General features: G+C 45.9%; 1 protein-coding gene across 1 annotated transcript in view; it reads right to left on the reverse strand.

The window, feature by feature from the left end:
* Window positions 1-13,847, reverse strand: part of LOC118782147 (cingulin-like protein 1) — a 35,622-nt gene extending 21,775 nt beyond the window's left edge. Inside the window, exons 1-8 of the mRNA XM_036535423.1 lie at window positions 13,735-13,847; window positions 8,298-9,873; window positions 7,970-8,064; window positions 6,073-6,178; window positions 5,296-5,400; window positions 4,238-4,386; window positions 2,981-3,119; window positions 2,247-2,459 (exon numbers count right to left, since the gene is read on the reverse strand). Coding sequence (XP_036391316.1) covers window positions 2,247-2,459; window positions 2,981-3,119; window positions 4,238-4,386; window positions 5,296-5,400; window positions 6,073-6,178; window positions 7,970-8,064; window positions 8,298-9,809 — 2,319 coding nt within the window. The 5' untranslated portion in view covers window positions 9,810-9,873; window positions 13,735-13,847. The remainder of the gene's footprint in view (window positions 1-2,246; window positions 2,460-2,980; window positions 3,120-4,237; window positions 4,387-5,295; window positions 5,401-6,072; window positions 6,179-7,969; window positions 8,065-8,297; window positions 9,874-13,734) is intronic.
* Between the last annotated feature and the right edge of the window lie 3,129 nt (window positions 13,848-16,976).

A 16,976-nucleotide genomic window follows, 5' to 3' on the forward strand; every position in this document is an offset into this window, starting at 1 on the left:
AAAACAAAACCAGATATGGTCCATTCTAAAAGCAGGGTCCGTGCGACCCCCTCTTAATGACCCTTGCCAGCACACTGACCCATTTATTTTGCACCCACCCACCACCGTCATTATTGTCTGAAACAAACTCATCATTCATCAGCTGTGGTCTTGCAATTACCAGCCTTTGAAAAGGGGAGAGAAAGAGGGACACAGAGAAACCCCTGCCCAGCAGCTCATTAGATTAGTGTCGCCTTGCCACTGCAATTAACCAGCAAAGGAGAGCGATTTGGTGTTCCAGTTTCTAGCATTCCTCTCCACATGGGGCTGCACTATCGATGCAAATGTGATAAGGGGAAGGGAGAGAGAGGGGGAGAGAGGGGGAGAGAGAGAGAGAGAGAGAGAGAGAGAGAGAGAGAGAGAGAGAGAGAGGGCGGGGGAGGAGAGGGGGAAGGATTTTGAAACAAAACAGGACAGAAAATCCCAGCAGAACAAGAGATGCAGCTTTCCAGATCTCTCTGTCTAACACACACATAAACCAAAGGCAGAGATGTGTACACAGACAGACATCATATAGACAGACAGACACACACACACACACACACATACACACACACACACAAACTCACACACACTCACACACAAACACACAAACACACAAACACATTCACAAACACACACAAACACAAAAAAAACAAAGACAGGAACAGGAACACACCCATACACAGGACACCGGTATCCCCAGAGGAGAGCTGCAGATCGTTTGGCACTGGCCAGAGAGCTCAAGCGTGCCGAGAATGCTTCCAGGGGGTCCCCCTTTCACAGACTGACCGCTGGCTCGTTAAACTGGGGGGTGAGCGTGTCAATTAGCCTATAACTGTCCTAAAAACAGAAAGCCACACTAGCATGAAACTACTGATCTACAGTAAGGCTAGCCTGTGGGAGAGGAAAACGAATAAGACATCGGAGAGAAAGCTTGCATCAAATCATGTCAGCTCCAGTCAGGAAATGACTTATTTTGTTACAAAGGAAATGACATCAGAACAGGAAGGGGAATGGAGACCCCAGCTCACACAGCAGGAAGCTGTAACCCCCCCCAAATCTGCACCGGCTGAAACAACAGGAAGATGTGACCGACTCCATGCGCAAGGCCAGCTGGCCCTTGGTCAGCGCACATGTCCTCTCCCCTATGCTCCTCACACTCCCCAGCTGGGTTCTTATCATGCCAAGCAAGGCAAACAACGAGATAACGGTATAAACACCATGGCAAGAAGGCGCATCTTATCGAAAAAACGTTTCAGCATCTGAAAAAAGAATCCATTAAGACTATTCCCATGAAAAGCGATGACAAGGTGCATAACGGAGACTCCGTTAAGCACCACATTGTCTTCGTTCAGAACATTCAGCCAGCTCTCAAACTACTGGACAGACCGTCTTTCACACAGCGACTGCTTTCTGTCTTGATTTTTTTAGCCTTTTAGAGGTTGTATTCCTGCCACAGCATCAACGGTGAAATTCAGCGAAGTTCAGCTCCAAGCTGGGGTGGCAGTGAGTGCTGTTCGTGATAACGTCTGGAATGAAATCTTTGACTCCTACCACATGAATCAGCCATTACCAGATTCCAAAGTTAATCCCTGTACTACCCCACAACATCCAGGGAAGCCAAACTCCTGTTACTCCTGATATGTGGTTAAGTGCACTGATGATTTAATATCATTCCATGAATCACAATTACTGTAAGGTGATAAAGCAAACTTCCTCTTTCCACACCAGCTATAAAAATGGCAGTATTTTCTCCAGCTATAAACAGCCTATAAAGCTGTCAGAGCACCTACGCAACAATATTGGCTTAAATTACCCTTCAGCACCTTTTTATGTTCTACTGCATCTTGAAGCAAACTGACAGCATAACAATGTTGGGGCATGAGAGTTTGTATAATATGTATACAATCATATTAATTATTAAATTACCATTACATGTATTACCAGTCCAAAAGTAAATTTATAAGGCAAAGAAAGTTCCTGTTGCAATCTGAATGTTACAGGGTAAAGTGGTTAAACAAAGCGGAAACTACAAAGACTTTCCTTTCAAACTGGTTCAGAGTCAGTAAATAACGAGAGTAAACCGACTTAACGCCTGTGTCAGTTGGAAACGTACGCCACAAACACAAAACAATTCTGCCGAAAACCACCTGTTTTCCCTACGCTACATTCTATTTAAATTTGGGCCGCGGTTTGCACGCCCAGGTGTGTCCTGCCCTGCTCACCTGTTTGGCCTCCTCCACTGACGACTGCAGCTTGCGGATTTCCTGTTCGTACTGCTCCCTCAGCTTGTCCACTTCCTGGTCGTGAGTGGCCACTTCCTCCTTCAGGGCCCCCTTGAGGGCGGTGAGCTCGCGCTCCCTCCTCCTTAGCACCTCCTCCTGCTCCTCCTTCTCCAGCAGCACCTCCTGGAAGTCCATCTTCAGCTGCATCATGTCCTGCGGTGGACGGGAGTGCATCAAAGCACGTCACATTATGGTCATTTAGCAGATGCTGTTATCCAGAGCAACTTACATACATTACAGTTTTATCCATTTATACAGCTGGATATTTACTGAGACAATTGTGGGATAAGTACCCTGCCCAAGGGTACAGCAGCAGGGTGCCCCAGCTGGGAATTGCATCAGTTAAAATGAATGATTATCTCTGTGTCATTCACCCCCATTAATATGGGCACTGAAGGCATGCAATATAACAGCTGCCTTTACTCTCCATCAATCAAGTATTATTTCTTATAGCGCATTTTTACAACCGAGACTCTCACAAAGCGCTGTATACAGTGCACTTTCCAGAGGGAATCAAACAACCAGAAAACCCAGGCTAACTGGGGAAAAAAAAACCCAGGCTAAGTGGGAAAAATTCCCTCTCCCATTGATGAAATGAGGCTGACTGAACCGCTTCCCCTGAATGCGTAAGCTCTAAGCTCTGGCTATCCCACGCTCAGGCCTCACTGCCACACCTCCAGTATGGCCTCCTCTCCGTTCTCCGTCTCCGCTCTCCTGGCGCCGTCCAGCTCGTCGTGCATCTCGGACAGCTGGTCCTGCAGGTCCCTGATCTCCGTCTGGCACTGCTCCCTCTCCAGCTTCACCTGGAACAGCCTGAGAAAGCGGGGCACGCGCGGTCAGGGCGGAAACCGCTGGGGACACCCCCCCCCCCAGGTGTGTGAAAGGAATCAGTCAGAACACCTTCTTACTGCTGGGAATGAACTGATGATTCAGTGGAGAACCACCACAGCCTTTTGCTTCTATAATTCAAACAGGGGAAATAACTGTATTGGTTTATAGGCTAGAGGTAGAGGCCTGCAAAAAAAGTAGTTTTATTATAAGTGAGAAATCAGAGGCGCGTGGGTATTTTTTTCCCCCCCTTACTGCCACTTTCTCACTTTCACCAGCCACCTCAGCAACCAGCTGGATGTGTGTATGTCTTTTTCAATCCAAAAGTAAAAAAACTTTTGTTTTTAAATGTGCGGATTGCTCCCGGTCCCTGACGGCAGAAGAGCGGAGTCAGACAGGATGTTTGGCGACAATGTTTGGCAACCTCCGCTTTCTGTCTTGTTATGTAACTGTCAACACTGTCCCGGGCAAGTTCCGCCCCTGCTTCGCTTTGGGCAAAGGCAGCGCTACGAGCGAATCACGAGCGGCCACCAGGGAGAAGCTGCGGCCGCAAAATACACCACTCTGCCCTGGAACGGCTGGGCCTTCACTGCCATTCTCTGCAATCAGGATCAAGAAACGATCCCAGGGGCTTAGCAGATTAGCCCGACAAACACAACCACTAAAGGCATTTGGGGAAATTTATCAATGCATCACTTAGCAAAGCTCTGAAAACAGGCTGTGCAGTTAAGTGGAAAAATGTAATCAGGGTGGGAGGTTAGAACAGCTTCAAAGAACAGCTTTCTTCCATTCCGCTGGCTGGGAATAAAAGGGACCTGAACTGTTTAGAGGTAAACCTATGCAGTAAACTACCCAGGACAGTTTTCTAAACAATAGTTAATAAGACATCCTACACTGATGTCAATTACCCTTCACAAAAATAAAAATCAAACAATCAAACAGAAGTATGTAGGAAATAAGAAAAATGAGTCGCTAATGCGGCCATACGTCTTCATAAATAAGCCTTATCTAGTGCCACTTTGGTCTAGCGGCTCCCAGCATGCATTGCGAGGGGGGGCCGGCTCCCAGCATGCATTGCGAGGGCGGGCCGGATTGCCTCTTACTCCTCCAGTGTGGCACGCAGCTCCTCCTCCGTCTTCGCCAGTTTCTCCCGGAGCAGGGCACACTCCTCCCGGCTGCTGTCCAGTTCTCTCTGCAGGGCTTTCATGTCGGCTCCCGCCTTCTCACCGGCCTCCGTTAGGCTCTTCTGCTTCTGCAAGGCACAAAGGCAGGGCCCCGTTTCACACGCAACGCAACAAGCCTTTCAGTGCACAGCCTGTACATACTGTCTCATTAATTATTGTCTTCTAGTATTTATTGTACCCACAGTCTTGTTATTTATTGATTTCACTCTGTGCACCTTACGTTGTCTTTGTCCCTCACTGTTTGAATGTAGCACCATAAGTTCCAGGGAAACATTATTTCAACCCTACTGCATACTTGTATATGGATGGGCTGACAGTAAAATCTCTCTTGACTCTTTGACTTGACTCTTGATACAGCAAACATGGAGGATAGTACCAGTCGGAGCTGCTCCTGAACTCTGGTACCAGTTGCAGCCCCGCTAATCTATCTATGAAAAGGCAGAGAATATCGGCCTCGCTATCTTGACTTGTTTTCTCTCTTTTCAAATAACTTCTGAGTTTATTGCAGTGTTATCTTAGCATAAGCGGTGAAAAAGTTCCCATTTTTCACACAGAATGTCTTGCAACACCATAAAATGTTACACTGTGTGAACGAATTCCAAAAAATGGTGCCAGCATGTTTTACATATTATTTTGCCTCCTTTTTAAAAAAAAAAAAGAATTAAAAGCCTCCAACGTGCTATTTTTCAAGTGAAAAATAAACAACAAAAAAAAAACTTTTTTTACGGGCTTGTAGTGATGTTCTCTGGGACTAGACCTAATGAAACAAGGCAGCACAGCATTTCACCTAATAAATATTAGAACTGGCACGGACCGAGGACAGTTAAGTTAAGGATTCTGCCTCTTTCTCTCGTGGGAGAGGTAAGCTTTTCTAAATCTGTGACGAACTCAAAAGCAGAAACTGTACAGCAGGGCGGCAGGTCGCAGTGGCTGACCGTGCCGGGAGGACACCGCGGGACCGAGGCCGTGAACGCTACCTGCTCTTCCTCCTCCAGCCGGGTCTTCAGCTCGGCCGCCTCCTTCTGCAGCTCGTCCCTCTGTTCCCGCAGCGCCCTCAGCTCTGTGGCAGCATCGGAGGCGGGCTGCGGGGGGGAAACACAGGCCACAACAGCCTCAAGTTAGCTGCTGCCTCTCTCTCTCCGACAGGCTCTGGCTACTGGCTGAGCCATTTCACTCCAGCTCACCAACCAGTATCGGAATGTTGCATCTGATCGATTACATATGTCAGTGCAATGTTTTGGTGAGCTGTACACATTTTGGTAAATACACGGACATGACTACATTAAGCTTACGTAGGTTTTTCATGCACTAAATATTGCTAAATCAGATGCATTTTCTAGACATGTGCAAGACCACTGTGATGTATTGTTACCTGATTTTTCCCCTAACCGTATTATCATTATGTTATTTCTCATGACAGAACAGGCAACCGGACAGGCTGAAGACCAAACTTAAATGACCTCCAACAACCTGACAGACATGGGTAAGACTTGACTTGTTGCTGTAAGCATCTTTGCTTTTTCCCAGTTCATGCGCTCAACATGAGAGCTGCCATGAGAGCTGCCAGGCAGGCATTTCCTACCTCAACACACATGGTTAAGCTGGAAACATCTACAGCTACAGTGGAAGGTAAACACACTGACTGGAGACTTTTGATAAACTCCTCAAGCCTAAAGCTCCTTCCCCACAGATAAGACTCTTCAGCGCTGTGCTGTTTGCTCAGCCGCTACTGCGACGCTTCAACAATGTCTCACTCTGTTGTCCCCCTGCATGCTCCCAGCGGCCCTGGACTTCAGGGTCTGGATCTTCTCAAAGACCAGGTTGACCTTCTTCTTTGTGGTGTCGTCGTTATCAGCACTCCTGAAGGAAGAAAGAAAAAAAAAAAAAAAGCAGAAGAAAGGGTGCTTTCAGGATCGAGCAATTAAAAAGCACAAATCTCTCTGTCTCTCTCTCTCTCTCTCTCTATCTCTCTCTCTCCTTGTCTCTCTATCTCTCTCTCTCTCTCTCTCCTTGTCTCTCTATCTCTCTCTCTCTCCCTCTCTCTCTCTATCTATCTCTCTCTCTCTCTCTCTCTCTATCTATCTCTCTCTCTCTCTATCTCTCTCTCTCTCTCTATCTATCTCCCTCTCTCTCTCTCCCTGAGTGTTGGATCAGGGCCTAATCCCTGCGTTTCTGCTTTACAAGAAGGCTTCTCGTCCCCGACAGGTCACAGGGCAGGAGGACAACAGCACTTCAGTGTCACCCCACTGTCACCCAGCATGCGATCTCCACGCATCTTAAAAGACTCACTGGGTGGTCAAATGAGAAGATAAAAAGACAGGCAGTTTGGACTGAGGCGACATGAGACCAAAAGGACACTAACGATTTGCGTGCTCACCGCACCTAACTCAATACTCTCCTTGCTTTAAAATGTGTATTGTTTTTCCAAATTTCATTTTCTGATTAGATACGCATTTAAGTCATAAATGTAACAGGCCTGGTGGTCTTTAAGCAGTAATATGAACACTCTTTAACAATGAGTAATGGATCTGCAAATGAGCAGAGCCCCCCGGTTCACTCTGAAAAAACAAGGAGTTACATTCCACCATTCTCTACGGAGAGAGGGACCCCCCCCCCCACCCCCGCCTTTCCATCAGAGCCGTTTGCCATCAATTAAAGCAGATTTCTCCCCTGAGCTTCGGCAGCCAAGAGATGCACTTCCAACAGCGCACTTCTAGGAATTTCTCCCTTGTGTCGTGACCCAGCGCAGAGCTCGCTGTTACCTGCTGTTCACCCAAAAGGTCTGGAGGAACCACGGACCCCCTAATGTCTGTTTGTCTCTACTACAGGCTCAGCCAATTTGTGAGAGTCTGCCACATAAACCTTTAAAATAACCATCTGGCCCAGCCTTAATCATGTGGGGAAGTTGTCCCATTAGAGCCCAGCTGGTACTGTATCCAAGGCAGGACCCCTGTGTTCATCTCAAAATGTTAGCTACACCCTTCACTATTTCAGCATACACTGACCAACACACACAAGAAGGGGTATTCATGCACACGTGGATGAAATGACGCGGTATTTTCGGGCAATGTCGTCAAAGACATTCCAACACTACCCCCCCCCCATTTTTTTTCCAAATGATTGGAGGTACTGTAAAAGGGGTGGAGGTGAAAGTCATATTTCAGGAGATAAGGGGGAGCAGGGATTGCCTTCCACATTCCTGAGGGTGAACGAGAGAGAGAGCGATGAGCTCCTACAGCTGAATCAACCACTGCTCCACCATGGAGCACAGGCGATAGACTTCCCTCCCTTCCATCACTGACGCTCTGGCCCTGATTAACATGTTTACAAAGCGCACACGGGACGGTTCCTAGAAAGACGACGACTCAAATATTATGTGCTATGGAACAACACACATCTATGCTTACACACTACTGTGAACAGAATGAGGTAAAGCTAGGCTGAAATTACAAGGAACTGAGAAATAGGTATTAGCACATAGCATAGAGAATGTTCAATCAAACTGGATACTGCTTCAAGCTCTCATTACTTTAACTCCTCTACAAATGCATTGTAACACGGCTACAACTAACCCCTTAAAGGAGAATTTTCCCACTGACTGTCACGTCACGTTACGTCATGCTATATGCAACACGTTTCCCACAGACTTACCCATCCTTGAGGTAATTGAATAATATCTGTTTTGCCGTCTCCTCGTTTGTTTGTTGTGAAAGCTCTTGCTGACCTTTCAGAAGATCGGGAGTCGCCTGGGTTGAGAAACGGACAACAACACTTTCAAATTCCAATGTGTGACCTGGGTTCTGCCAACACATTTGTTATATCATTACGTAATTCTAAAATCATTCAAATACATAAACAGTATAAAATACAAACACTGGCTTAAGTCTTCCTGCTGCCATGTATAATTTAATCTACAAAGCCAACACAACATGTGACGTAATATGTACATAACACAATGTTTGGGAAAATCACTGTTTACCTGGGCATCCCTTTCTGCGTTGGGCTTTTCGGCACTGCTGGCGGCAGACTTGGACAGAGTTGCTGTTGTCCCACTGGTCAGAACTTTGACCGATCGCACCGATTTCTCCTCCTCCTCTTCTTTCCTCTCCAACGGCAGCGTGGAGGACCTGCTCAGAGATCTCCTGTACCCCAGAACAGACGTCGTTCCTTTGGAGACCGTGCCCTGAGGTGAACCTGGGGCACTACTGTACTGCAACGGGCCCTTGCTGCCAAATCTCCCTCCGACGGGAGAGATGGGGCCGGATGCGGCATCTTTCGGTCCGGGATCCTGGAACAGACCCCCCAGACCCCCTCTCTGCTGCCGGAGCTGGGAGGGTCTGACCACGTGCTCTATGGTGCGGCCGTGGATCTTGGTGAACTGGGTCAGGGAGTCTGCGTCCTCTCTGAGGCCTGAGGGGAAGGCGCTGTCCACGCTGCGGGACCGTTTGCGGTCCTCCGGGTCAATCCGGTTCCTGCGCCCTGCCCTGCCCCTGCGCTGGTGGCCGTCTTTGCCGTCGAACTTGCTGATGAGCTCGCCCACACCTGGGATGGACCCCGTGTCGATGTCACGGCCCGTTCCCGGCAGGAAGGGGATGTAGCGGCGGTTCTGGTGCCGGTTGATGGTGTCGGCGTACAGCGTCTCCTGCTGGCTGTCGTCGGGGGCGGGTCTGGCAGCGGGGGCGGCGGAGGGGGCGGAGGTAGAGGACTGCAGCACAGGCCCGCTGGAGTCGTGGCGACGCAGAGGAAGAACGTCGGGCTCACGCCGACTGCGCTCCAGGCTTGAGCTGGCGCTGCTGCTGACGGTGCTCGGGGACCTGCAGGTGAACCCCGCCGGCTCGCTGGGGGTGCTGGCCGCAGTGGGGCTCTGGGGGTGGGGCTGCGGCTGGCGCACCGGGGGTTCCGGGGCGCTGGGTTTGTCCAGGCTGGCAGACCTGGCATGGGAGACGAGTGGAGAGGAAGCCCTTGGCAGAGAGCACTGGTATGGAGTTCCTGTCTCAGCGAACGAGGCCGGGCGGGGGTAGAGGCCATGGAAGCTCTCCAGGTTCAGGGCATTGCTCTCGGGGTCGTATGGCTTGAGAAGCTCCGGGTGCCTCTGGTAGTTCAGCAGGGGGGTGGGGGCCGCCTTCCTCTGGGGCTCCGCCACACCGTTGTGGGAGCTGCCGAACTGCATCTGCTTCTGAGACCTGTACTCCACAAACGGGCTCTCGGACCGCGGCTCAATGCCGCTCCCTCTGAAGTCGTACTCCTGGTAGTTGTCGATGAAGGAGCCGTCCGTGTCGACGTACCCGTCGTCCTCCGGACCCCCGTACAGGCCAGACTCCCTGTCCCGGTTGTTAAGCACGACGTAGGGGTGACCATCAATCCCCTGGACGCGGATGCTAACCCCGTACGATCCTGTCCCGTTGCTCTGGCCTCTGACTGTGCGGTCATGCTGTAAGTAGCCCTGCTGCATGCCACTTCCTGGAATGCCACCAACTCTGTACGACTCCATCAAGGATTTAGAAAAACAAACAAATGGAAAAAAAAAAATCCTTCTCCCCGGATAAGGTTCACAGCTGCAAACAAGCACATAATCCCGTTAGCAGTAAGAAGTAAGATGCTATCAGATACGTTAACGTCAGTAAATGTTTTGCAATTTACCAGCAACTAATGCAAGTTTAAATACTTTAAGTCATCCACTTTAATCTCTTTATTAAGCCCTGAATGATGCTTGTTCAAGCAAATTGAAATTCTGAACAGGACATTCCTGGCAAACCCTGCAGTGCTCTCAGTCCAGTCAGGTGTTAAAGTGGTGCACTATGTTTTCACAAAATTCCCAGTCACTACTTATCCATCCAAACAGGGAATGAACAAAAGTGAGTCAGGACGCTTCATGACTCAAAATGCTCAAGGCTTCCTTATGTAATTAGACGAATTAGGCCTCATGACTCTGTCATTACAGTGTAGCATAGTGGTTAAGGAGCAGGACTCGTAACCGAAAGGTTGCCGGTTCGATCCCCGCTGGGACACTGCTGCTGTACCCTTGGGCAAGGTACTTAACCCACAACTGCCTCAGTAAATATCCAGCTGTATAAATGGATAACATTGTAAAGAACTGTAACCTATGTAAGTCGCTTTGGATAAAAGCGTCTGCTAAACGAATAAATGTAAATTACATTGTCAAGTACTTTTTCAAGAGAGTCAAACAATCATGAGACATTACAGCAGAATCCTGCAAGCACTAAAACACACACTGTATTTTTTTTTCCTTTCATTGACTGATGCTACACAGGTAATGTACTCAATAGCCAATTAATTAATTAACAATTAATTCATCACCACCCCACTGAAACACTCAAATACCCTGGCATCAAATACATTACACATATATAGTTGTTCACCATGCCAACCTGCTCTTCCAAGGCAAACTATAATAAAGGCTGTGAGAGGACAGTCGGGGTCTGTCGTAGACTATTTTTTGTTTTTTTGGGTGGTCTGCAGCCAGACTGGTTTAGTCTGAAACGCAGGCAAATATTCTGCTCATGCAGACACCAATTTAGACTTACTCTGCGGTTGCTCAATAACAGCTGTTTAGATTCCTCAAACAAAGCAGAGCACCCTTCCAACAGAGGGACAGTTAGACGGCACACTAATGCTACAGCAATAAGGCCTGACTACATGCAGACATGCACCTTGCACGGTGTGTGCAGATAAGAGATAACAGGTGACACTCTCCCTGCTTTGCATGTAATTTTATTCGCAGACAGCTTGTTTTTTTTTTTTTTTTACAGAGGGACGCTCTGTTGTGTTTCTTAGAATGCTCTCACTGTCTGTGATGATGACGACCTACCACTAGGCCCAGTGTTACAGGGGTGTTTAGGGTTGCACTGCACCCCCAGACGGACCTCGGTGCACCCCCAGTTGTCTTCTTATATCCCGATGTCTACATAGTGTTTATGACTTTCTGTGCACCCCCATGGATTCCATTTACACCCCCCTGTATCTTCTCCTGGCATCAATCCTGACTACCACCCATCTCATTTCAAAACCCCAGCGATCAGACAGTAAACCCATGCCTCTCGGATCCCCGGGATTACCAGTGTGTAACGGCCTGACCCCCTGAAGCGTGTACCTCTTGTTGTTTCTATGATCACGGAGGGAATTCCTCCATCTGAAAGAGGAATAGGGCGCCGGGAGGCACCGTGCACAGACACAATGGCCTGTTATCAGTTCTTCCTCTTTATAATGGCACAAGTGTCCCCTGAACAAACCGGCAAACAAAAGCACACCTCATCCCTCCACTGACGTCGCAGTGAAAACTGACCCTGCCTGGTGGGGGGGTGGGGGTGGGGGGGTTGTGAGATAAGAGCACTTGCAGCAATTCAAACGGACACACTTGACATCACCGAGCGAAACATAAATGGCTAATTACATTACACTACTGGCATTTAGCAGACATTCTTATCCAGAGCTACTTACATCAGTTACACTTTTTTTTTTTTACAATGTGATCCATTTATACAGCTGGAAATTTACTGAGGCAATTGTGGGTGAAGTAGCTTTCCCAAGGGTACAGCAACAGAGCCCCAGTGGGGAATATCGAACCGGCAACCTTTCGGGTGCAAGTCCTGGTCCTTAACTAGTATGCTACACTGCCGGCCCTATTGAAAACACTGTAACTCACACTTGCTTTAGCATTGGTTTAATCGCATTACTCTCTATCTGACCGCTTTGTAATACCTCTCTGCCCACGCAGAGAATCAGTGCTCATCCTTAAGTGAGAGCCTAGCATCCGAAGGAGCCGAAATGTCACTGGATGAAGGAGAGCAATGCAAGATGCTTCCTGGTTTTCTGTTATTAATACACAGAGGACTGCCTCACACTTTCCAGCCCTCATTGAAGGAAACTCAGAACAATATGGCAAAGTTAGATAGCCCCACAGAGCCTTAGCCAGAGGAAAACTGTTTTAGTGCGGGCAAAAAAAAAAAAAAAAAAAAAGAAAAGAAAAAACGCACAATAGCTGCTTTGAGCCACGGTAATACATGCATCCAGCACACAGTGGTACCAAGATGTTAATGTTACGCTTTTCCTCTCATTCAGCTCCCTGGAACACCAGTTTTCTGCGAGGGAAAACACCCCATGCCCAATTTTTATTCCTTCTCCATCTTTCTTAATCTTTCAATCGTAAACGATTAATCCTGGCTAGGACGTCACGGACCCTTTGATCTTCCCGAGTGCAAAAAAAGAGAAGGAAACCATCAAACAACAGCTTTTAAAGTAATCTCCATCTCTCTCAACATACACTCAATATCACCTTGATACCGGCATGGGGGTAGATGATGTCATTCTTGACTGCAGGTTAAAACAACGTCACTTAAATTTACAGGAATAACATCCCAAGAACCACAAATGCAGGCGTGTCAGCCTTCTGCATGTCGGGCGCGACACTTGTGCAAATGCACAATTTTAAGCATTCTCACAAATCTATATCTAATTTTAAACCTTGCATACAGAACTATTCTGTACAAAACTTAATAAATGTATACCGTACTGCACACGTTCAACGGCAAGTTTGAAAATACACTGAGGAATTAACAACTGAATTAATATGACAGTGAATTATGACATCAGATACGATATGGGAATCAGCCAGGGTGGGAGCTGGCTCCAGACATTTCCAAGTAATATAATGTCTGTGAAAACATTTATTTCCTCAAAAACGGTTGGCTTGGTGATTAAACAAGATGCAAGTGGTGGCCCATCAGACTTTTAGCAGCTGTTTGAATTTCACCTGTAGCTTTTTTTCTTTTATATTAAATAGCTAACACTAAAGACACCAAGCCCCGAGATTTAATATGTGTGAAATGTTAACTGCATCCCCATCTTGAACATGAGTAACTGTCGCCAGGTCGGCCAACTATCTATCGGGAGATGTGTTAGCAAGCTATTTCAACTTTACAAACTACAGCTACACAAATTTCAGTGTTTCGAACATGTAACATTAGCTTTATTACTCGACAACATAATGTCATTTTTCATTAATAAGTTAAATTTTAATCAGCAACTTAAACATTTCAAGACGTGTTTGTCTCTAAAATATTGAACTCTAATGTACTGTGAACCATAGCTGGCTAGCATGTAATGTTTCTGTTCTTCTAACAAGCTGCTACTTAGCTATCAAGTGAACAAAGCTAGATGAGTACCTCCAAAGAAGAAAGATAAATCGGACTGCATTACTCGGATGGTAAAGCGAGCGATGCAGCACGAGCTCCTGCTTGCTAACTGTGCACAGCTGTATGCAAGAACAGACGAGAAAATCTGTATCTCGCTAGTTGGCTAACTGTCTAGCTTGTATGCTTCGCTCCCACGCTCGGGCGATTTTAAAACAATGATGAAGTGCGAGAGCGATACACTTCTCGGCGCAGCGACGCACTTACCGGCACTTCACTCTAAACGCATGTGCAGAGGTTGCGTCGCGTCTCAGCCGAAAGTTGGAAGTCGCAGTGAAAATGCCATGCTTCGGCGAATTCTCCAAAGTCACTTGTTGCTGTCTTGATTTCCCAGGCAGTTGAGGTCAGAAACAGCCCGGGGTAACACCGTGCCCCGCCCCCTGCTTGGGTCCCGCCCAATATCCGCCCCCTGCCGCTGACAAGGGCTTCGCTAACTTGTTGCCGCTACAAGCCCTGATCCAGGAGCAGTTTACCCAAACTTTTATCAGTACCGCAATCACATTAGGGCACAAGAAGAAATGGATGTAAAATCAGCTAATTGGTTGCACTAAATATGTGTTCCCACATCCCATAACGGTGTGGACAGGTAAAACACCAGAACGGAAATGGGTTTCCCCCCACTCGAGTTGGCCTTAACAATTGACTTCCTCTAGTAATTCAGTATTGCAAGAGAAGAAAAACATTTTTGATGGCAAAATATACACACAATGAGGGTGTTGTCTCTTGCCTACGCGTTTACTTTTTACAGCCCCAATTATCACATCACTTATGCATATTGTAAAACAGTTATGTAGGCTAACATATTAGCAACTTAAATAATACAGAAGTAAATGTAGGCCTATGTCGAGATAAATTTACCGTACTGTATTTGGTCCAAGCTGCTGTGACTAAATATTTATTCCACGCTATGAAATGAAATAATTATTTCAAGATGAGTTACTAAACGAGTTTCAACCGCTTTTCTGCATTTATCGTGACCGGTTTTGTTCTATCAATTTAGTATTTAGTACCCCCTAAATCGCAGTCTAGTGCATTATGAACACAGTATCTGCTGCATTCTATATCATCATCAAAAAAAAAAAAAAACACTTTCAATTGACATTTTGAGCGAACGGTACATATAGCTAGGTACTGTATATTGTAATGGTTCCCGTTTATACAGCTCTTCCTAAACAAGATCACCATCTAGTGTTGATCTGCATTAGTGCAGGCATAAGTAGGTCTAAATATGCGCGTGCATTAATAAATTGGACTGGCCTCGACCATTGCCCTCAATGAATAACGCTATTTTTATGAATATACCACAGTCAACTCTGACATTGCACTTTTTAAGCATTAAGTACACTAAATTTAGTCTGCACCATGTTTTAGACAAACTACCTCTCTGTTTGGAAAGTAGGGTGAGAATGAAAGATTAATCTCTCTCGATTAAAGTTTTCATGATTTACTTTTACAAAAAAAAAATGTGCCGGGATTCTAAATAATCCCACTACTTATTTTGAGAATTTGAGAGAATAAATGAGATTTATTTTAAATTACAAACATTAATGGTCTTAATGTCGGGAAAACGGTTTGATAGACAGCTAGGTAACTATTAATCATAGCCTACAATGGAGATGTCATCAAAGTATCCGACCCTTACAGAATTAATTGAAAATCTGCAAACTCTAAATATTTAATTTTTACATGTGAAGAATAAATCAACATAACGTAGAAGGTGTTATTTCAATTTCAATGCTTCATAGTGGTCAGACGCCAGATTGTCGACCCTTCCCATTTTCACCCGTGTTTTAGTCGTTGTCTTTGGTTCACGTTTTGTATTGTGTATCACTGTTGCATCTTTAGAGTGAGATGGATAGGTTACAGTTTAAGATGGCAGTTTACACGGATGGATATTCACTGAGGGAATTCAGGTTAAGTAATCTAGCCCAAGATCCACCGGTGAATAGAATGGTAATTTGAATTACAAGACCTGCTTCTCACCGCTATACCACATTGCTAATCAATTCCACGCTGCTCGGCGAACAGATTTGAAAACAACAGAATTCTGAGCGTAGCAAGGGGAATAAAATTTGTTTGCAAAATTACTTGCTTTTCCTGGTCTAAATGAAGCGTACATGAACTGGAATATTTTCAAGTAAATTTGCGAGAATGTGCCCTAACTCTTCTCATATGCTTAATTTGAAAAGAAGGAGATTTATTTTCTCTTGTTCTGCAGCAATTGAATAAATACATCTATTTTTGATTGTGTAAATGGGTTAGTGGTCTTAATAGGAGCTTGCTGGACTTAATAGGACCAATAGCAGCTGGTGGAAAAAAAGATGAATGAAGTTCAAAGAATAATGTACCTGTAACTGTAAGTGTAACTGATGTACAGATGACTTTGCACAACTGGTGTAGAACATAACACGTAGCCTAACACCTTCTTCCGCGCACGCATGATTTGTGGTGTATTGTACCTTTTAAACTCACGCAAGAAAACATAATGTTACCAAACAATAATTATCTGTGTGCTAAGGAAAATGCCATAATATAATCAAACAGGAAAATATGCACTACAGCGTTCAGGCTATGAGCTGTTATAATTTTGTTGTTATGCACGTTAAGTTAGGGAATCAATATGCAGCTATGTTGCATGTGCCATGATCGATAAACCTAACGTTTCAAATGGCTAGAATACAAAAAGAATTGCATATCATTTATGCATTTTAGATAGCAGGGACCTCTTCATTTTACACGTAATACAGACTCTCAATAATTAAACCAGGCGCAATTGCTGTAAAATATGGTCTTGGGTCGCTCACACAACGTTTTTGTCCGTTTTTCATCATAGCCAAGAGGACATTGTGGCCAGCAAAAATTTAACAAAAGGCTGCTTAGCATGAAATTAAACATGAAATCTCAAGAATAAGATAAGGTATTTAACAAGGTAATCATCAGCAGGGAATGTGTAGGATTTCTTTTTTTTCCCCCTAATTTGTAGTTCCCCGATGAATCCATCGACTTCACAGTTACATCTACCCTAACATATTTCTGAACAAACATCCGTAGGCTATGTGGGTTATTACATTAATTATGTTAGACACAAAATTCACTTATGGCTTTTTTGGACGCATTTTCTGCCTCCTCTAAGAAATGGTCCCAGTGGTGGTGTATATTATCTTTCCAGTACATTTGTGACAATCGCGTTGATTCAGTGCTGTGTGACCCAAAAGCGGTGTGTTTGTGAACTGTTGCCGGAGATGAAAAGCGACAAATCATTTTATGCTGACCGTTGGCGCTTTTTTGACCTTGTGCATGGACGCGGAGGGGAGTGGAAGGATGTGCAGACGTCATGACAGCGGCTCTTTTCCTGTGTTCTGCACTGCGTTGGAAACAGCTCGAGCAGCCTCGCGTGCCTGCGTCGTAGAAAAGTGTTTCTTTCAGCGCCGGCTGCCCCCTCCCTCTCC

This window comes from Megalops cyprinoides, chromosome 8, assembly GCF_013368585.1.
Source record: "Megalops cyprinoides isolate fMegCyp1 chromosome 8, fMegCyp1.pri, whole genome shotgun sequence".
Lineage (NCBI taxonomy): Eukaryota > Metazoa > Chordata > Actinopteri > Elopiformes > Megalopidae > Megalops > Megalops cyprinoides.